The sequence below is a fragment of the Diabrotica virgifera genome, chromosome 4, assembly GCF_917563875.1.
Source record: "Diabrotica virgifera virgifera chromosome 4, PGI_DIABVI_V3a".
Taxonomy (NCBI): Eukaryota; Metazoa; Arthropoda; class Insecta; order Coleoptera; family Chrysomelidae; genus Diabrotica; species Diabrotica virgifera.
Window position 1 is genome coordinate 69,973,158 of NC_065446.1, and position 23,270 is coordinate 69,996,427.

The 23,270-nt window shown below is 33.6% G+C and overlaps 1 protein-coding gene across 1 annotated transcript in view; it reads right to left on the minus strand.

The window, feature by feature from the left end:
- Positions 1 to 5,286: 5,286 nt before the first annotated feature.
- Positions 5,287 to 23,270, minus strand: part of LOC114324821 (ATP-binding cassette subfamily C member 4) — a 258,504-nt gene continuing 240,520 nt past the window's right edge. The window contains exons 16-18 of the mRNA XM_050648247.1: positions 17,208 to 17,453; positions 16,661 to 16,821; positions 5,287 to 5,767 (exon numbers count right to left, since the gene is read on the minus strand). Of these exons, the coding sequence (XP_050504204.1) occupies positions 5,452 to 5,767; positions 16,661 to 16,821; positions 17,208 to 17,453 (723 nt within the window). The 3' untranslated portion in view covers positions 5,287 to 5,451. The remainder of the gene's footprint in view (positions 5,768 to 16,660; positions 16,822 to 17,207; positions 17,454 to 23,270) is intronic.

Sequence of the window (23,270 nt, forward strand, 5' to 3'; positions counted from 1 at the left end):
TTGTTATGAAAATACCATCTCGGAATTTTACACATATTCAATGATTCAAAGCCATTGACCAACCTTAACCACTCCTTAATGATGGAATCGTCCGTAATGACGTCATCCCATCCAATTTTCAGTTTCCACAATTTTTGCATTAACAGCTTTCCCTTTAAAACGAATGGGTTAATGATGCCTATTGGATCAAAACACTGACTTACTATTGACAATATGCGACGTTTAGTAAGCTTACCTTCAACTAGAAGACGAGGACTAGAAAAATAAAAACTATCTTCTTGCGGATTCCAATGCAGTCCTAACACTTTACTATTTTGAGATTCGTTAGTGTGAATTTCTACATTATCGCGAGCTACCAGATTGTTAGACATCAAGAACTCTGATGAATTTGAGTTAAACTTATGAAGAGAAAAACAAGCTGCATTCAGAACAGACGACAATTGTTCATACAACACTTGCAAGTCACCTAACGTTTGGGTACCGGCTAAAATATCGTCTATGTATGTCTGATTTAGAATCGCATTGGTAGTAAAGGGCATTTCATGGGCATTGTCCGCTATATCTTTTAAAACTCTTTGACTAATGTATGAACTGCATTTTAACCCATATAACAACCTTTTATACTCAATTATCTGCAATGGGTCCGAGGTATCATTGCGCCATATTATGCGCAATAATGCGTGTTGAGTGGGATCAATGGCAATGTTCATATACATGTTACTTAAATCGGCAGTAAGAACGTACTTAAACATCCTGAAACGACATATAATTGAAAACAATGACGGCTGCAAATTGCCACCATTTAACATTACTTCATTTAAAGCAATGCCGTTAGAAGTAGGACAAGAACCATCGTAAACCACACGAATACCTATACTACCGTCCGCTTTCTGTTTCGAAACATTAAAATGAGGAATGAAGTGTTGATCTTTACCTACCACGGGATGAGGATCTTTGACTATCTGTGAAATTCCTACCTTCAAATGATCATTTATAATAGAATGGTATTGGGCAAATACTTCGGGATTAGCAATCAGCCTTTTTTCAACATTTAAAAACCTTTTCTGCGCAATTCTATAAGAGTCGCCTAGTTTAGACGTCGCATTTTGAGAACTAAAGGGTATAGAGATTTGATACCTGCCATCCGGCAATATCTTGGTTGTTTCTTTAAATATACGCTCAGCCATTTCAGCTTCAGACCCGGGTGTATGGATTATCGGTATCTCTTCAACCTTCCAAAATCTTTCCACGAGAGTGTTAAGGCTTTCATCATTTCCCTCTGACACTAGCAACGATACATGTCGGTCCTGTTCTTCACAAGATGCATAACTCACTAGACCCAAATCTCGAGAAGGATTAGTAGAATCCTTGTGGCGAATATCAACAGAACCACCAACAATCCAACCGAACAAGGTATTTTGAAGAGTCGGGAGTCCTTTACCTAGGTGAAATATGCCATCCGAGAAAAGTTTATAACAGAAATCTGCGCCGAGGAGAATAGAAATTTCTGACCTAACGTGAAACTCATCATCAGCTAATCTATACTCGAGAGGAATATTGAGCTTGGATATATCAATCTCTACCTGAGGTAACTCACAAGTGATATTTTCTAATACTGCACAATTAATATTTAAACTATTCTTTGTATTACTTGAATAATAATATAATATCGTATGGCATTTTTGCCGGGGAGATCCTTTCGGATAGTTCCAGCGCCAATTACATCTTTAACCCTGTTTCAAGTAACTAGTGTCGATGTACACTAGCCCAGGGGGACCGACGGCTTAACGTACTCTCCGAGGCACGGTGAGACGGCTCGTGTCATTATTGGAAATGAAAATGGTTTGTCTTTGGCAGGGATCGAACCCACGTCTACTGGCGTATGCGGCCAGCGTTTATGCCGTTACCCACGGCCGCTCACGGCATGTATTACTTGAATAAACTACGAGATCAACCATTTCTGTTGATTTAGCTACCCGAGACCATACTCCTAGAACACTAGTTGTGTTTGCGTACGTTTGAAAACCTAGTCTTTCTACTAAGCTACTCTTTATCAAGGATAGCTGACTAGCCGTATCGATCAGCATTTTACACGAGATATAATTGCCAAATGCATCTGCTATTTTTACTTTACATGTGGCCAATAGAATAGAGCCCTTTTGTACTAGAGGTCTGCTAACAGCTAGCGCTGCTCGAGAAATATCATTTTCTCTATTGTCATTTAAAATAGTAGCACTCCGTTGTACCTGACTGTCAGCTGAAACTGTAGGAGATTGTCCTCTGGATGCATCAGCGAAGCCTCTTCTACTTCCCATATTCCTGTTGCCTTCACTGTTGGACGAATGGTGCAGGGACGAATGATGTTTTTTATGACATAAAGCACATAACTGAGACGAAGTACAATTAGCAATTAGATGAGAATGTCCTAGACAATTTATACAAAGCTTCGATCGTTTCACAAAAGACAACCTATCTTGAATTGAGAGTGCTTGATATGCGTGACAAGCGTAAATTTTGTGACCCGTGTTATTGCAAAATGAGCATTTATTGACATATCCCGAAAATGGACTAACTTTTTATTATTTACCACCGTTGTATGAAATGAGGCGTGTGTTTCCTCCTTTCTATAATGAGATTTATTCCTTTCTTTAATGTTTAGATTCTCTAGGTGAGAACATCTTTCATCTATAAAGTTAAGGTATTCATCCAGAGAGTCTATTTTTTCGCCTTTTCTTTCAAATTCTATAAACCTACGTGTACCAAAGTCTAAATGTCTATCAATAAAATTAATCAAAATCAATTGCAATAATTCTGAGTCAGAGAGAGTTAAATTGTTTATAGCTTGCAATGTATTTTTTACTTGAATATAAAATTCGCGTACTTGAATATGGCTTGCATTACTATTAAGAGACTTAATATCGAGTAATTCGTTTAACAATGCTTTTATGATATTATACTTGTTTGAATATCTATCTTTCAGAGTTTTTAAAGCTATATGAAAGTTATCATTCGAAACTGTTATATTATTAATCATTTTGAGAGCTTCACCTTTAAGATATGACTTTAAATAAATAAAACGTTGTACATCGGTAATTTCATTATTATTTATAATAAGGGCAGAAAATAAATCGAAAAAATTTGACCATTGACTAGGGTCACCAGAGAAATATTGAATAGAAATATTGGGTAACTTTACACTAGGTGCCGTACTTGTCTTATTATTGACTAATACTTGAGTTGAATCTATTACGACTCTGTGCTTCTGAGGATTCATCTTCTCAGCTAGACGAGCTGATAACTCAGAAAACAAATCCTCCTGAAGGGACCTGTCCACAGGTTCTTGTGTGTCAGGTGTAGCTAAATCTATTATATCTTGATTTACCGAAAATTTATCAAAGGCATCTTTTAACAGTGACATTTTATTTTCTACAATGAATAAATTAGTTTCCGAGTTTAATTTACTATTAACCCATTTCTGAATTCTGGTCATAGACGCTTTCGCGGATTTGCAATTTTCCTTGGCCGTTTTAATATCCATTCTTAAAGTTCAGAGAAGTACCTTCTTTAGAATAAATGTGTTAATTTATAATAAGAGAAACAAAGAAACTTAATAAAATGAGAGAGAAAAATTAATATGATCTTTAATGAGTTAAATTAATAGCAAAATAAGCAAATCACCAATATCTATTCAGATCCGGCTCGAAGGACCATGTTATGAGGCTGGTAAATAGACCCCACTTTAATGAAATTGTTCCAATCTCAGGTTCTATAGGTGCTGGTTCGCTGAGAAAGGTAATTAGCTGATACCACTAAAAGTACCAGCGAGACTGCTTCCAAAAGGGATAAATTTAGAGCAATGAATTATGATAAGATAAGAATTTAACACATTTATTCTAAATCAAACAATGAAATTAAAGAGAAGTGAAAAATATATACATATATAAATAATTCTTCCTCTGTATGAAAAAGAAGAAGAAGATATATACGTATAAATAAAATAATATGTACCTAAAAATAAATAATTATGAACAGTAAACAAAAATGACAGATTTTATAAACTAAATCTAATGAAAATGTCCGAACGAAAACTACGAGAAAAACTACGGTATTGTATCTAAACTTACATAAATGTTCCGCGCACTAAAATAGTCCGTTGACCGATATGTCTTTATATTATGAGCTCATAAATATAAATAATGTCCTTACCTCCAACTTAATACCACTTGCCTAGGTATGACGAGAATTTCCACTCAAATTTTGCTACGAATCAGATGACCAAATTTACGATTACTAAATACTTAACGGGAGAGACTCTGGGTATTTGTATCTTCTATTTAATTATCCTTTATATTATTATGTGGAGAGAAACACAAATATTTGTCTCTTTTGGGGTTATTTTTCTAATTTCTTTCTTGAACGAGATGATCTGCTAATTACGGGAGATGATTTTTTTTTATATTGTCACTTTGACGTTTTTGGGTTTTTGCTTTACGTGACAGAATCATATTTTTGACGTCACTAGGGATTGGAAATGCCGCATATGTACAATAATATAAATAAGGAACGTACTTCTTTGAATTTTGTGAATATTTTTGTGAGAGTTTCGAACACCCCTGTAACTTATTAAAATAAACATAGAAGTTTTCAGGGACTTTCGGCCCTCGGTCCTAACGTAATCTTTCATTCTGCGTTTAAATTTTTCAAAAATACTTATTAGTTTTCTTAGGATTCGAAAAAAATGAATCCCGTTTATATTCTTGTTATTGCTTTTTTTTTGTATAATAAACGTTACTTACAAGGAATTACTTTTAATATTATTTTGTACAAACTTCTAATTAATAATATTTTCTTATTCGACTCAAAAAATACTATAAATTTTACCAGAATTTGTACTTTAAAATCGTAATTTCGAAAGCGGTAGTCCGATAGTCGGACTACGGACGTCATCAATTGCGACGTTGCCTTTTTCTCTTCATGGCTTGTAAAGTAAAGGTGGCTATGATAGTAGTTAAACTATGTGACGTCACGGGTTGTTTGAACTATTTTAAAATACAGAAGACTTTAAATTTGTACTTCTAAGTTATTATGAGTTTTTGAAGAGTGAAATTTTGGAAATCTCATTTTTATACAAAACTGAACATTATTATGTAATAAAAAAATGTGCAAGTTCCCTATTAACTCAACTCAAATTCAAGATGTATTGTAGTATCTATATGCAATACTTTTTTTATTTCCTCAATTTGTTCAGGGATTATAAATATTATTGGTTAAATAAAACAATAAATATATCTTTTGTTTTTGATTTACAACAATTTATCAATATAGTTTATTTCTTTGTTCTGCAGCTGCAATGTATCAAAAGATCACAAATTGGTTTTCACTTTAATAAGATATTACAAACATATAACATTTTCATATATTTATATAAAATAGACATCTTAATTTAAGGAACTAATCTTTGTTATCTTCAATTGCTAAATTTTGTGGAACTTCACTGGTTAACGGTCCCTTCTTCTTAATGTAGTCATTCTTTGCTACATTACTTAATAGCTCCGCCATGGCGGGTCCAGTTTCCTGGACCATCTTGCTAAAGTATCCTTCCGGATTTTGTAGAAGCTGATATGGATGGTCAAACTCCATTGCCTGTCCGGCATCCATGACTAATACTCTGTCTGAATCCATAATGGTGTTTAATCTGTGGGCAATTGTAAGTACTGTACAGTCTTGGAATCTCTCACGAATAGTTTTTTGGATGAGGCCGTCAGTCCTAAAAACGAAAAGAAATCAATAGTTAACAAGTATAAAGAAAAAATTGGGTTTATAGCCCTAAAAGAATTATTGGTCTAGGAAAAAGCAATTGATACATTTGTTAATTGGAATATACTCCACCGAGTAGTTGAAAATAAAGAAATTTGCAAACAGCAAGTATGTAATAATGATAAATTAAAACAATTAATGCGATAATGAGCCAATAAAACTTAATAATCAATAAATAATCAGTACTGTAACGTATAGTATAACAATACTTAAGGTACTAGTACACTTTAGAAGACCAAAAATAATCATTTTTTTCAAGAATTTTTTTCTCAGAACCTTTATTAAAAATGAACATAAAACTTTTTACATATTAATATCTAACTCTTAGAGAGTACAAAAAATATATCTTTTTTCATTTATGTATGTACACTAATATTGTAGAAGGCGCTAAAGTCGAGGTAACGAAAAATTATGGCGGACAGTTAATCTCAGGATTGGGATATCTGAATCAAAAAAATCGTACTGCATTTGAAAAAGGAAGGTTTCTTACGTGACAATTTACCACAATTTGACCAAAAAATAAAAAATAGATATTTTTGAACCCTGAAAACTGAAGAAAAACGGGCGATTTTTTCACAAAATTTTTTCAAATTTCAGTTAAATCTTTTTTTGAGGAGGTTGTCACTAACGGCGGTTTATTTATTTTTATTTAGCGTATGGCTTAAGTACATCACAGAATACATTTAGATTTATGCATTATACAATGCATCACAAACAGATGTCCAATTTTTTTATATATTCGATTGACCCTTCGGCTGCCATTACAAAGTCTATAGGGTCGCCTGTGTATGCTCTGCGTGGGAAGTCCTGAACAATGTGACTGATCGTCTGTCTTGCAGCGCCGCAGTCACAAGAAGGCGAGGGGAGTTTACCCCATCTGTAGAGGGAGTCGGCGCATCTTTCACAGTTTGTTCTAATTCGATTAAGGGCTGCCCAAATCTTACGGGGACGTTCAAATTCGCCAGGTCTCCCTACTTTCCCAATCTTCTCTCCATCGGGTATTTACGTCAAAGTTGGATTGCTGCAGCGCTTGAGCAGATTGTAGAGGGGGTAACCTGGATCGGAGACGGTTTCCAAGAATATCGGGGATGTCGTTGTGGACTAGAAGCTGGCGACTGTCCATTATTTTGTTATATTCTTTAACCAATGCATGTTCGCGGCGTAGGTTGGGTGGTGCTATATTACTAAGGGTAGGTAGCCACATTGTAGGGGTGGGCTTAATTGTGCCTGTTATCATACGCATAGCACGGTTTAGTTGGGTGTCGACCAGGTGGGTATGCCTGCTATTTAGCCACACTGGAGCACAGTATTCTGCCACCGGATATATCAGGCCAAGAGCAGAGGATCTTAACCCCAAGGTATTTCGGGTATTTATTGTGTTTTAACAGCTTGTTATTAAAATACACTCGCAATTCTCTGTTTGCCAGCTTGTTGTTGAGATGAAAAGCTGATACTTCAGTTTTTGTAGTACTTGGCTGTAGTCTCCATTTCTTAAGGTATTCGCTGAGGGTGGATAAGTCATTCGTGAGAGTGATTTCTGTAGTTTCTAAAGATTGGGGGCTTGTTGCAAGGGTCCAGCCGTCAACATATCCAAACTTCCGAGATTCAGTTTCAGGCATGTCAGCAATATAGAGGTGGTAATCTGTCACTAACGGTGGTAATTTGTCACGTAAGAAACCTTCCTTTTTCAAATGCAGTACGATTTTTTGTTTCAGAGATCCCAATCCTGAGATTAACTGTCCGTCATCGGAACTACTTTTTTTCGAGGCCTCGACTTGGGCGCCCTCTACAATATTCGTGTACGTGCATAAATGAAAAAAGATATATTTTTTGTATTCTATAAGAGTTAGATATTAATATGAAAAAAGTTTTATTTTCATGTTTAATAAAGATTCTGAGAAAAAAAATCATGAAAGAATACTTATTTTTGGACTTCTAAAGTGTACTAGTACCTTAAAAATAGTTGTAAGCAATAAAGCCCAAATGCATGGTTATAACAGCAGATCTAATAAGGTGTAAATTAGAGCTGGATGGTCAAATAATAGAACAAGTCATGGAGTTTAAATATCTTGGCATCACACTATCTAGCTACGAAAAGATCGAAACAAAAGTGGAAGATCAGGTGAATAAAGCAAACAGAGCCGCAGGTTGCCTGAATGAAACAATATGGAGGACTAAAAACATCGGAAAAGAAGTGAAAGGCAGAATTTACAAAACAGTCATCAGACCAATAATGACATACTCGGCAGAAACACGACCTGATACAGAAAGGACAAAAAGAATGCTAGAAACAGCAGATATGAAAACACTGCGAAAAATCGATGGTAAAGACACTGTGGGATAGAGCTAGAAGTGCAGATATACGAAGGAGATGCTAGGTGGACAACATTAATAACTGGGTGAAAAACAGAAGAGTAGAATGGAACGACCACATAAGCCGAATGACAACAAATAGAGTAGTAAGGACGGCGAGAGATGGTTCCCCAATAGGAACACGATCAGTGGGAAGACCACGAAAAAGATGGAATGACAACTTACTGGAGGCATATTGAAAAACAGACATGAGTCATGTCTACATAAAAAGAAGAAGAATAAAATTATGATCGCATTGCGATTTAAAAAAACAACGCCGAAACCGAAAAATAATAAATTAAAGACAGAAACACAACAGATGATTAAGAGGAAAGGAACAAAATGCAAAATTTTGACGCCTGTCAAAATTATCAATGTATTTTAAATGTAATCATTTTTTTCGAATCCTAAGAAAACTAATAAATAGTTTTGAAAAATTTAAACGCATAATGAAACATTACTTTATTACCGAGGGTCGAAATAGAAATAGAATTAGAATGAATAAAAAGTTTCTTTTGAATGAGATATTTGAAATTAAAAATCACACTAAATTTTCTCTTAGTTTTTCAACCCCGTAACTTATTATTCGCGGTGTGCAAGTACTTGGAGGGGATACGAGAAACGATCGTGCGAGAATAGCGGAGAAATATTGTAACTTTCTTAAATAATTCATGATCAATTGAAATTGTCAAATAAAGGTAAATTTAATTAATTGTATTTTGCTTGCAGTACTACATTTTAATAACTAATTTTATTTACTACATACAATTGTTTACGTTTTAATAACATAACCTGAATTTTATTTTTTCTTCTTATTATTTTTTTTGGACTATGGCCTTGACAATTATCCAGTAACCAGGACTAATATAATTGGCCAATATAATTAAAAGTGCGAATAATGTTGCTGAGCGTAGAAACCAGGTGTCGCTTTGTCGAACTTGCACGGTCCCAATAAACATTATAGAAGTTTTCAGGGACTTTCGGCTCTCGGTAATAACGTAATCTTTCATTCTGCGTTAAAATTTAAAAAAAATACTTAAGTTTTTTCAGGATTCGAAAAAAAATGAATCCCATTTAAATAGCATTGAAGCCGAAAGTTCGTACCCATCCCCTTAATGACAGAAGCTGCATGGACCGAATTTCACTAAAATATAAGGAACTTCAATAAGAACGAGAATAAGACTAGACATCAGGGACAACAATACCGAAAAAATTGAAGATATAGAGAAAAACAATAGTATAAAAATGTTAAAAACTCTAAATAACAACAAGTACATCAGATAACATATAAAAATGGACTCATTAAAAATGACAAAAAACCAGATAGTAAGCATTCCTGAAGATTACTATGCAGAAGTATACTCATCCAGTGTAGCAAAACCTGAAACCCACGATATTAAACAAATAATACTAAATGTAGGATCTGAAACACTACCAGAAATTATTAACGAGGAAGTTATAACTGCTTAAAACACATGAAAAATGGAAAAACTCCTTGAGACGACGGGATAACAAAGGAAAGAATTACAGCTGGAGGTCAAACAATTTTGGAGACAGTTAAAATCTTAATGAACAAGTGTCTCTTTGAGGGTGCTGCTCCAACCTCTTCGCAAAATGCGCAGGTACTTTTACTACACAAGAAAGGGGACAAACTCGAAAATTACAGACCGATAAGCCTGTTACCACATCTGTACAAACTGCTTACCAAAATAATTACTAATACTCCAGGAACCGAAGCTTTTCACCTCGCAATTTTTACAGAATGGATCGATTTGCTTGAAAATTTAAGAATAAGTAGTGGATAGTCCAAGGATCAAAATCTATATGATACCGAAAGGCGCTTTTACCATGGGGGTGGTTGCCACTCCATCTCGTGGGTGGAAACTTTTTGTTATATTTTGACCGCAAAAGTTGATAAAAATATTCAATCTAAGCTAAAAATGATCTATACATTTTTTTGATAAAATTAATAGTTTTCGATTTATTCGCTATCGAAAGTGTTAGTTTTATACCGAAAAAATCAATGTTTTTCGATGGTATACCCATTTACGATTCACTAAATTTTTGCCGCAGAAAATTTTTTTTCAAACCAAGTTCTTGGGAATTAAATAACCTACAATTTCATATTGAAACATTTTTTCGTATCTCTGATGCTAATCTTTCTATTCTGAAGAGAATGGCATTTTTTACCAAATTACAAAAATTCGTTATTAGCTTTAAACTCCAGTTTTTTAATAACTAATAATTCTAAGCCAGTCAAACTTCTAGAATCTATTAATGTATACACCGGTATTTTAGGCGTTAACGCCCCTCCGGTAGGGATCTATGGGGAAGTATCACCGAGCCACAAGCCCTTATCCCTTGCCGTACTGCTTCCTCATAGGCCGATCAGACGCCCGCATATTCCAGTCTAAGAGCCAGATTCATATTTAGAATTTTATACTGACGCGTTAGCCTTTTTGTTTTCCGATGACCTGGCTGGGCTCGAACTCACATACCTCACGTCGAAGTGAAATGGCGGTCAGCCGCTAGTCCCACTGAGCTGTCCGATCGACTAGAATCTATTAATAATACATAAATAAAGAAGAATAAATAAGGCCAATGACTAAAAACACCGCTAACTTACATTATTATGCTTCCAATTGGATTTCTCCTTTTTTTTTCAAAAAAAATATTGATTTTTTAACCCTAACTTTTTTATTTTTTGTCTTAGAAAGTTTGGTAAAAAAGAATTTTGTATGTTTTTACAAGATCTATAAGGCTATCAATATTAAATCCTTTTAAAATCTTCAGTCACAAAAAGAGGTGACATTGAAAGGGTTGGTAAAGGTGGTTTTTGCATGTTATTACAAGTTTTAACTGTCAATATCTCACTCAATTTTTGCTAACCAAGTTCTTGGTAATTAAATCGCCGCCGCCTACGAAAAGTATAACTCCGAAAAATGCCATTAAGAATAGAACTTTCAATGAACGCCGCGAAAAATATTATTTTCGATTATATGATTGTGAAAATTTTAATCCCTAATAAAGTGTAAGGACACGCATAAACAAAAAAAATGTATCGCCAACACTTATCAAAGAGTTATTATTTTCACTGAAAATGTATTAGGAATCACATTAATCATAGGTACCAGCGAAATAAGCTACCTACAATTTCATATTTAAATATTTTTTCGAATCTCTTATGCTAATCTTTCTATTCCGAAGAAAAGGGCATTTTTTCTTCCTCTTTACGCGCCATCTACGAGACGCAGGTTGGCAATCATCACGGCATCAAAACTCGTTATTCGCTTTTAACTCCATTTTTTTAAAAACTAGTCATTCTAAGCCGATCAAACTTCTAGAACCTATTAATAATACATAAGTAAAGAAGACCAAATCAGGTCAATGACTAATTTAAATTAGGGTGGTGATTAGGGGGTTGTTTCCGATCACTTTTTGCTGAAAAAAATAGGGACTGACATTCTTTTCATTAAAAGTCACTTAATTTTTGAGCTAGAGACTTGTTTTATTTCTGGAGATAGATATTTTTAAATAGTTTAAATTAGTTTGAACAAGTTATCCTCGAAAAATGCATAGTTTTCCCGTCTTTTCACTTTGAAACTACAATATTTAGCATTCGGCGAAGAAGAGCTAATATACATATAATAAAGTATAGCTCGATTACTATTGGTCTTAAAGAAAATAAAAAAAAGGTTTTGTTTATTTTTTCAAAAGTTACATTTTTGTTCAGAGGATGGGTACGTATTTTCGGCTGCAATGCTATTCAAATGGGTATTCATTTTTTTCGAATCCTGAGAAATCTAATAAGTATTTTTGAAAAATTTAAACGCAGAATAAAAGATTACGTTATTGGCGAGGGCCGAAAGTCCCTGAGAACTTCTATAATGTTTATTTTAATAAGTTACAAGGGTGAAAAACTAAGAGAAAATTTAGTGTGATATTTAATTTAAAATATCTCATTCAAAATAAACTTTTTATTTATTCTAAGGGACTTTCGGCCCTCGGTAATAAAATAGTCTTTCATTCTGCGTTTAAATTTTTCAAAAATATTTATTGGTTTTTTCAGGACTCGAAAAAAATGAACACAATGTCCGTGGTAATATTTCCAAATCTATCTTTGTCATACAACGCACTCAGTCGAATAGAATATTTGTCAGCATACTGTCAGTCAGACAGTGACAATTTTAAATATTTGACATGGCATCGGGAATATTTTCAGTTGTTGATTAAATAATATTGATATATAGTGTATTTGATAAATAATTTATTTAAGACGTGAACTTAATAAAAAGTTATTTATTGTGTATTATTTGTGGAAGATCCAAGCAGAGAATACATCAGGATAATATATTCTGTGATCCAAGTATTTTGTTGTTAAAGATGTTCAAAATTATAAGCGTTCCATAGTAACAATATATTATTAAAAATCACTTAAACACTTTTCCTCTTTTCTCGATTGAGTATTAGTTTTTATTGTACAATAAATTATTACAATCACTGAATACATAGTTAGTGAAAAAATTATCACATTTATTAACTGAATTAATAATTTGCAATTATAAAAATAACAGTTATCCAAGAACATTCAAAAGCCATCTCTTTAAATTAATGATGACATTTTCAAGTAGAATGACATTCTAGTAATGTTTACATATCCATACCAGTGTGAATTTTACTACACGTAATTTGCCGTGTAAAGACAGAAAAAGTAGGGATACCCGTAAAATATTTGCGAATTATGTACCGATGGGCTTAAGTAAAGTTGTTTTGATAAAACGAAAACTTTTTGAGTCATTAGCAGAAAACTGATTAAAAACATTGATTTTTTCGATATAAAACTAACTCTTTCGATAGCGAATAAATCGAAAACTAACAATTTTATCAAAAAAATGTAAAGAACGTTTTTTGCTTATAATGAATGTTTTCACCATCTTTTGAGGTCAAAATATATTAAAAAATTTCCACCCCCGAGATGGGGCGGCAACCACCCCCATGGTAAAAGCGCCTTTTGGCATCATATAGATTTTGATCCTTGGACTATCCACTACTTATTCTCAAATTTTCAAGCAAATCGATCCATTCTGTAAAAATTGCGAGGTTTTGTCCTATTTTAAGCTTCATTACTTGGACTATTCGCGGTGTGCAAGTACTTGGAAGGGAATTGAGAAACGATCGTGCGCGAATAGCGGAGAAATATTGCTTTCTTAAATAAATACTACTTAAATAAATAAAACTTTCTTAAATAATTCATATTGTCAATTGGAATTGTCAAATTGACGTACATTTCATATCTACTGAAATTATATGTTAACAGCATATAACAATATATATAACAATATCAACAAAAATTATATGTTGCTCCACAATATTGATACGATATGCAATTATTATATAAAGATAAATTTAATCAATTGTATTTTGCTTGCAGTACTGCATTTTAATAACTAATTTTATTTACTATATACAATTGTTTACGTTTTAATAACATAACCTGAATCTTATTTTTTCTTCTTATTATTTTTTTGGACTATGGCCTTGACAATTATGCAGTAACCAGGACTAATATAATTGGCCAATATAATTAAAAGTGCGAATAAAGTTGCAGAGCGTAGAAATAGGTGTCGCTTTGCCGAACTTGCACCGTCCCAATAACAGACTATCAAATATGTATGTAAATTCAATAGTTACCAGCCTGTTGAACAAGCGGGATTCCGCAAATGTTATAGTAGCATAGAACACCAAGAGGCAATGAGGACCGTTATCGAAAAGTTTAACGAATGAACCTCTTCATTTGGCATTTGTGGATGCATTCCATGCAAGGCATTCGATTCCATAGAACTCTGGGCCGTATTAGTAGAAATGAATAACGCAAAAATTGATTCTAGATATAGAAAACTCCTCAAATACATATGACAATTCTTCTTGTAGTTCCTTCTCCTATCGGAAGTTGGCTATCATCTTTTCCCCTTAATTTTGCCCTGCATTATGAGCCTTAATATTGCGAAATATGAGCCTCATATTTCCCACCTCTAGTAATGTGGCCCAAATATTCCAGCTTTCTTGTTTTGATGGTCTTTATCAACCCGCAATCCTTTGGTTTGTTTATCCAGAAGGTTTAACAAAAATCAAAATAAGAACGGAGAGAGGGACACAACCTCTCCAAAATTATTTATTTTTGCATTAGATGTGTTCAAGACTCTAAATTGGGATCAACGTGAAATTAACATCGATGGCAGATTTTTAAGTCATCTAAGTTTTGCTGATGACGTAGTACTCATAAGCAACAATACAGAATAACTAATCTACTACGCTAAAGGCGCTTAAACAAGTATCTGAAAAAGTCGCTTTAAAAATGAACTTAAATAAAACAAAAGTGATGACAAATCAAGATATTACAATCGATGTAGATGGAAGTGAGATCAAAAGCGTCGAAGAGTATATCGCTACTTCAATACAAAAGAGCCACAAATCAAAATCACAGTTTTTACAGAGGAGCTACTCAAAGTTTTGACATTTATTTTTGGTTCATTTTTCTTTTATTTTTTATCATTTATATGCAAGTAATATATTGTTAGAAAGGTAAATTTAAACTGTATTTGATATTGTATTTAGTTAGATAAGTATTTTCCTGAAAGAGATATTAGCAGATATGGCCCTTTTGTATAAAAAATATTTCTTATGTCATGATAGGAATTTGAAATAAACGGACACATACCAAAAAAACAAACATTTTAATCAATGTTTTTGTCACTAATTACTGTAGATTTTGAGTAAAATTATTACAAAAAAGCCTTCAGACTGCTTCAAATGCACTAATGCTTTGTATAATAACAAAATACTGAAAATTCTACAAAATTCAATTCGTATTGTAAATGGTTCGGACTGCAAGTTATTAGAAAATAAATCTCATTTTTTTTTACAATGTCTTAACACTGGCTGGGTAATAAAAAAATAGTGTAGCAAAACAATGAATCACCGGCCGCAAGTAGCACCTCGAGACGTAAGCCGAGAATATTCTGGCGGAAGCACGATATACGTGGAATCGACGCGCGGTATGTGGAAGGTCACACTATAGCTAGGGTGTTTGTAATATAATCAAATAAAATGTATTAATCAGTTTACTACATTATAAAATATACAGGGTAAATTTTCTTACAATTTAAACAAAAATGTTAATGGTTGAAAAATATTAAACTTTTTTAGTATCCTATTAATAGGTATAATGGGTTAATATGGTCGCTCGTGTCAGAGTCGAGCGTGTACAAAATTGCCAATAAGGCACGCTCTCGTATCAGAGCGTGTACATTAAGGGGTTAATAAACTACATAAGAGGCATCAAAACATTTCAATATTATTGTTGTGTGATATAACGAGATCCGCTTATAACGAGGGTCTTGGCCAGCTATTTCAGTTCTCGTTATAGAGAGAGTACAAGTAAATGAAAAGAACGGCATTTTACTTTATAATAATAACATTTTACTGCCATAAAAAATGCAAAACAGTCGTGTCCCAATATATGGCCCTTTTTTATTTTAAATGATATACTAACTACGAGAATATCATAAGCAAAATTAACGTATTCCGTAATACATCCTTTTTGATTAGGAAATAAAAATATATATCATGCGAATATTTTGTATAAAATGGCCGTATTTCGTTACACATCTCTTTTGTTTAAGAAATAATAATGCACTTACGTGAATCTTCTACGTGCAAAACGAACGTATTTTGGAATGTGGCACTTTCGTTTATAAAAACGGTAACAACGACTAGGGTTTTTTGAATTGTGGCTGTTTGGCACAAAGAAAACGTGCGTTCACTTCGACTGCCAGGACACAACTAACAAAGTGGCGGTTTTGTCCATATTTATTCTCTCAAACACAAAAATGCAAAAAGGGCGCAAGTGTCATTTCGATATTAAAAAAACGTAAAATGTATGGGGGTTTCAGTGGTATATAAAAATATGACTGCTTAAGGTTAGATTTTTTGAATAAACCCGATTTTCGTATTTTTTGATTTGTGGCCCTTTTGTATTGAAGTACAATACACCTAAGTCAGACGATCAAACTAAGCAAACAGAATCAAACGGCAGAAATAACCAGAAGAATCCGAATGACTTGGGCAGCAGTAGGAAAACTCAGTGATGTGTTACAGCCAATAGCTATGTTAGGAGTAGCTCTGAGGGAGCATATACGAAATGAGGACGTGCGAAGCAGGATGAAGGTAAAAGATGTAATTGGAAGAATTGCGCAAATGAAATGGAACTGGGTAGGACACGTGGCACGACAAAACATCGAAAGGTGGACGAGAAACAAGACCACAAAAACGATGGCTAGACGACATCAAAGCAAAAAATGGGGAGAAACTGGTACCAAATAGCACAAAACAGAGAAGAGTGGAGAACTCATGGGAAGGCATTTGTCCAGGAGTGGATGCAAACAGGCTGAAGAAGAAGAATAAAATTATTGTAGTTTATTTCAGTACTTACTGTGGATCTACGTTAGCGGTAGCTTCATCCATAACGAGAACTTTGTTATTGCGTATAATAGCTCTAGCGAGACATATAAGTTGTCTTTGGCCAGCACTGAAGTTAGATCCTCCTTCACTGACAACTTGATTTAAGTCACTAATAGCACCTTTGAGTTCAACCTACAAATAAAATAATTGTAAGTATAATTAAGAAAAGAACTAACCTCTGATGGAGTCAAAATGGCAGATATAATATGTTTAGTTTTCCGTTAGATACAGGCGACTGAAAGAAGCGCTAAAATTGGCAACGTTGCTTAGTCGACTATCGTTGTTTAATCGCCGAATGACGGCTGAGGACGGAGCGACGGAGTTAGAATCGGCGAGAATCAAGTGCATTAGCGTAGGAAGTGAGGACCGACTGGTACTTGACGGTGCGCAGTGTTGCCATTTAGATGCCGTATATCTAATTTAAAACTAAACACGCTGTGGTAAAAAAATAGTAGTTTTCTTAAATGTTTTTTTTTTGGTAAATGGTAAAAGTTTATGAAGAATGTACCAATACTTACGTCTTCTAACGCTTTCCATAAAACCTCATCACCATGTTTCTCAAAAGGATCTAAATTATACCTGAGTGAAGCGGAGAACAAAATTGGTTCTTGGGGTATGATTGAGATATTTAATCTTAGATCATTCAAACCTATTTCGGCAGTATCAACATCATCTATTGATATAGTACCCTCTATCGGTGCTAATCTGAAAAGTGACGCAATGAGGGTTGACTTTCCTGCACCGGTTCGTCCAACAATTCCAATCTGTAACAACAAAAAAGTGTGTCAGTTAATAACCATACTTAAATTGTGTAAACATAATCTAAAAATCAATCAGATACACATTATCAGAAGTCTAATATAGTTGCGTGTTTACCCATGCGTCATTAATACCTGGCGAGATAAAACACATACTTTTTATCTAGCATCATTGTCTTCCACGCATGAAACTAAAGACAAGTCAGCTACCGCCTGTTAGTAAGTAAAGACACATGTTATTTTTATGAACGCTTTAGACTCAGTACATCGAAAAGAGATAGGTACAAAAAAGACGCTTGGGGACGTTTTCAGATTTTAAGTACAATTTGTGACGTTTCTGGATTGTTTACTTGTGGCTGTCAGTTTGTTGGATTTTTGCTGTTTCTTTGGTCCAGTTTTTACATAAGTTATTTATATTACACAAACAGTTGTTTTCCAACTAATTTTATATTGGAGTTTGAAATTTTATGGTAAGTGTATTTTATTTTGCCAGTAATTTACATACAAAGTTAACCTCATTGACACAGTTAAGGAATGGTTTTGTTTGAGTTTCTGCAAAAGTGAAAGAAATGACAAAAAGAAAATATTCTATTAAATGTTTTTAGATTAAGCCTAGAAAAAATCTTACCTCACAAGCACAAGAACTCGTTTTAAATTTAATCGAGTATTTTGAATTAGAAGAAAGGAATGGGGGATCGTTGGAACCGTTGTAATCAAAGTTTATAATATAATCCCTGATCGGAGCAGCAGCCACTTTCTGTCACTTGCTATTGCTTTAAATGATGACGCATGGGTAAATAACCATAGACTCAACTATATATAACTTCTATTTTTTGTTAGTAGAAAAAATAGTTCTGTCAGTAAATATTTCCATCAAGGTATATAAATTATATTATTTTATCTCTTCCGTGTCTAAGAATGTATACATGGGCTGCCTGAGAGTGGAAAGTATAAGATTGGCTTCTGTCTTGATAGGATAAGGAATAAGCAAGTATTAAATGATCAAGGAGATCATCTTTACAAGCTTGTTACAAGCTTTCTAATCAAAATCACTAAAAAGTTGCGACTAGATTTCATTAATAGGAATCGTCCAAATGACTCCCCATATAACAATATGTAAAATAATATTTCTTGTCCAGCGTTACGCTTATGATGTGACGATTTAACACAGTTACGATAAGAAACAAGAAAGGAACAACAGAAGAAGATATAAAAAATATATTAGGACAAACAAGAGACTGCATACGAAAATTGAACCCGATACTGTGGGGTAAGAACATCAGTATAAAAACAAAAAGAAGAATATACCCATGACAAGAAGTATCCTCACTTATGGGTGTAAAAATTGGAAAATAAATAAGAAAACCAAAAACAAAATATAAGAACAACAGGTTTTCGCCCAAATAGATCTACAATATTTTCTACGCTATTTTCATCATGCTACAATTAGTTAAGAAATCAATAGAATTCGACAAGTCCATATTCACATGCTTTGACGATCTGAAACAGGCATTCGACAGAGTACGATTAAAGGACGTGCTCACTATCCTTGAAAAGAAAAACATAGGTCAGAGGTATAGAAACATAATCAAAGAGCTCAATAGATCCAACAAAACACGAATTAAAACCACACACAGGCCCACGGAAGAAATCAAAATCAATGTCGACATTAGACAAGGGGACAGCCTCAGTCCATGCCTATTTCATTTAATAATGGATGAAGTTATAGGTAGTGTTAACAAAATGAATCAGGGATACAAAATGGGTAATAACCGAATAATTTGCATGAGAATAATTTGCTACGCAGATGATGCACTCTTAATAGCCGAAAACGAAGATGACTTACAGCGCCTACTACAAAAATTCCAAATAACCGCCGAAAATTATAACCTGACACTATCCACAGAGAAAACCCAATCGATGGAAATATCCAAGAACCAAATTAGATGTAAATTAGTAGTGGACGATCATATAATCGAACAGGTAATGGATTGTAGATACTTGGGTGTGGAAATATCTAGCGACAGGCATCTGTGGCAAGAAACAAAACAGCAGGCAACGAAAGCAGCGAGAATATCTGGTCTCCTGAGGGATATAATCTGGCGGAATAAATATATGAGCACCGAAAGCAAAGTCCGCATTTATAAGACATGTGTTAGACCCGTACTGACATACGCAGCTGAGTCTGAGACAAGGGCCGAGACAACAAAGACCAAACAAATAATGAGAACAACAGAGATGAAAACCCTAAGATCCATAAGAGGTATCACATTCAGAGGTAGAATACGAAACGAAGACATAGAAAATAAAATATATGCAGTGTTGCCAGAGAAATTTTTGTAAATGCACTGGAATGACTGAAATAGTGACAAAATGTATTAAACCAACACATTTCGTACAAAAACTTAAAAAAACGTCGTTTAATATTATTTGAAGCAAACTTATATCACAAAATTTGAGGTTTTTACATTAAGATACTTTAGTATCAAAAGTTTGGTTGTTAATTGTATCAAATTGGTACAAATGTAGAAATGTTCCAACTCTGGCAAGGCTGCTTTTATGGTTATCTTCCCATCCTGTCAAGCCTGTGCCATGTTCCGATCAATCTCTCGCACTCGCTCCAACTTGTACTACACTGCGGTGCAAAAAAATCAATCCACTAAAAATTTGGTCGTTTTTGATGTTTCGAATTTCCTAAACCTGTTGCCCGATTTAAGTGATTTTTTACCACGTTATAGCCTCATTCATTGACAATATCGCTGTAATAATATTGTTGCTAGACAGTCAAACTTTTATTGTATACCGGGTGTACGAATCAAAGTTCGCATCACCCTGTGGATTATTCTAGCATTTATAAAATACTGAAATTAAAACCCAACTATAGCCTCAGGTTTTCTTAACATTTTGTCTTTCGATTCATTCGCTTATGTTGGATAATAAAAAAGTTAGGTACTTTAACAACTGGCCATGTTCGCCATCAGTACAGGGTGTTTCTAAATAAGTGCGACAAACTTTGAGAAAATAATGACAATTTGCTTTATAATCATATGTCCGCAAACGCTTCGTTTCCGAGATACGGGATGTTCAATTTTTTTTTACAAACTGACGATTTATTTATTGCTTTAAAACCAGTTGAGATATGCAAATCAAATTTGGTGGGTTTTAAGACGTAGTTATTTCACATTTTTTGACATACTAGAATTTAATATTCACCATTGGCGCGCAAACGGGTATTATGTCCGATAATATTACCCGTACGCACGCCAATGGTGAATATACAATTTTTAATTGTTTGTTAAAAATGTGCAATAACTACGTCTTAAAACCCACCAAATTTCTTTTGCATATGTTAACTGGTTTTAAAGAAATAAATAAATCGTCAGTTTGTAAAAAAAATTGAACATCCCGTATCTCGGAAACGAAGCGTTTGCGGACATATGATTATAAAGCAAATTATTTTCTCATGTAAAATTACCCCTTAAAGTTTGTCGCACTTATTTAGAAAACACCCTGTACTGACATTGATTAATAAGTACATAGATACCTCACCTTTAGGTAAAACCGAATTCAGTGTTAAACTCCGCCCACTTACACCTCTTTGCCCCTCAAGTCTAAGTACTAACTGGCTGGACGGTGGCGACATTTATTGAAATTTTTGCCAAGATTGAAAAATAAATTTGAGTCGCTTGGCTGGCGTAATAGACAACGATATAAGGGTAGTATTCAGCATTTTAACAAATAATTTTAACGCGATTGTAATCTCTATTTTGGAATTCCGATTTTACTTCAGATAAAACGCTCAAAAAATTGATTAATAAAAATAGTGAAGAGGTTTCTTAAAAATTATTTAATTATTAATACAGTACAAAAAAAAACAACAAAATAGAAAATACATAATAAAATTAGCAGTGATAATTCACATGTAACTTATTTTTTGCAATTTGTAAAAGAATGATATTTTCAGAACTAATGCGAAATAAACTATTTGAAGTTGATATACAGAATTTCTTTCCAGATCTAACCCATTCACCCCAGGTAAAATATTGCAAAACCTCCGAATTTTAAAGAATCCATTGGATTGGCATGAAATTTGGTATACATATATACTGATAAAATGACAGGGAATTTCCAACATATAAATAGTTGAGGGCCATCTGCCTAGGAACAATAGGTTAAAGCTGATAAACGGACAGGATTAGAAAGTTTAAAACATCACTAATTAGATCATATTTCAAAACAAACTAAATAAGTATATTTGAATGTTAATTCTTTTCAAACTAAGATAGTAAAATTAAAATTTTAGGAAAAAAAGATATTTATTATTTCTTGTTCTCAAGAAGTACTTTCATTATTGACAATGTCGAAACATTTTATTATTAAAAGTCGAGAACAATTAAAAACCACGTTCATGTTTATATGAAAGTACTTTAAAAATGAAGGTATATTACTCTTGAGAAGAATTAATATTTTTTAACAAACTTGGTATACGACTCATAATATTTGACATCTGATTCTTTCATTTTGAGTTTTAGGACGTGCAAGTTTTTATCAATAATACATTTTTCCCTAAACTGAATAAAAAAGTTTCCATATGATTCCAATGTTTTAAGACATACTGATATTGTTTTCCTGATATTATAAAATACTTGTTAATATCTACTGTATATATAAACTAAAGCTAATAGAGTAGTTTAACATTCAGTTGAGTCCACGATTATTTACCCGTGCGTCAATAATACCTGACGAGATAAAACACATACTTTTGATCTAGCATCATTCTCTTCCACGCATGAAACTAAAGACAAACCAGCTACCGCCTGTTATTAAGTAAAAACACATGTTTTTTATGAACGCACTAGACTAACTGTATTGCGCACAATAGAGAAAAAATTTTCTAGAGGATTTTGGTTCAGAAAAGATGTTAAAAGATATGACACATTATATTATTTTTGAAGTTCCTCCCACAAACATAAAACTGAGAAAATGGTCCACTGAAAGCCGTGTAGACAGTGAATATTATTTCTCTCTTTTTGATTTTCAAAAACTTTAATTTTTTTAAAATATTCTAAACCTGCTTTTAAGTTTTCAGTTGACTTGCTTAAAGTTGACATTGGCTTTCTGTTTGGATTACTATCACTACAATATTTGCTGTTAAGACCATCAAAAACATTATTTATAATTTTCAAAAATTTTCGGTAGTAAGAGAAGCCGTTTTGGTGTGTAACTGCCCTACAGACATTGCTGTTGATATTGGTGAGGCAATTGAGTTGGAAAAAATTTGTGCTGCTAATTTTACACGCATTTTTTGAAAATTATTAGGGATTATATGAACGTTTGTCATTTTCACCATGCATCGTGCTCTCACACTGGTTCTATCGATGTTGTATGTGTATTCAATATCTTGCCACGATATTTGTTTAGAATCGGCAAAAAACGTCAACTTTTTGTTAAGAAAATTATTTCTTAGACTTTTTAATAAGTGGGGTGTATCGAACACAGTGAAAATCCTCTGATTTCCTATTTCTATTGCAGGCTGATCCTTACATGCGCCTAACAGCTTAAATAAAGCTGTATTATTAGATGCTTGATCAAACAACACTTTTGGTATATACCCAATATTTTGTAATTTTGAAACAACTTCAACTACAATGTTTTTTAAGTTGTCGCTATGTATTGGACCACCTGTAGCAAGCCGCGTAGCCTTATGTAGCAAGCTGCGCATCATGAAAACCAGACCTGTGTTGGCAAGTTTGTTTGTTCTGTTCTTCCTAAAGCACCTAAATCTTGAAACCCTTCTACAATGTCATCTAATTTATTGTACTC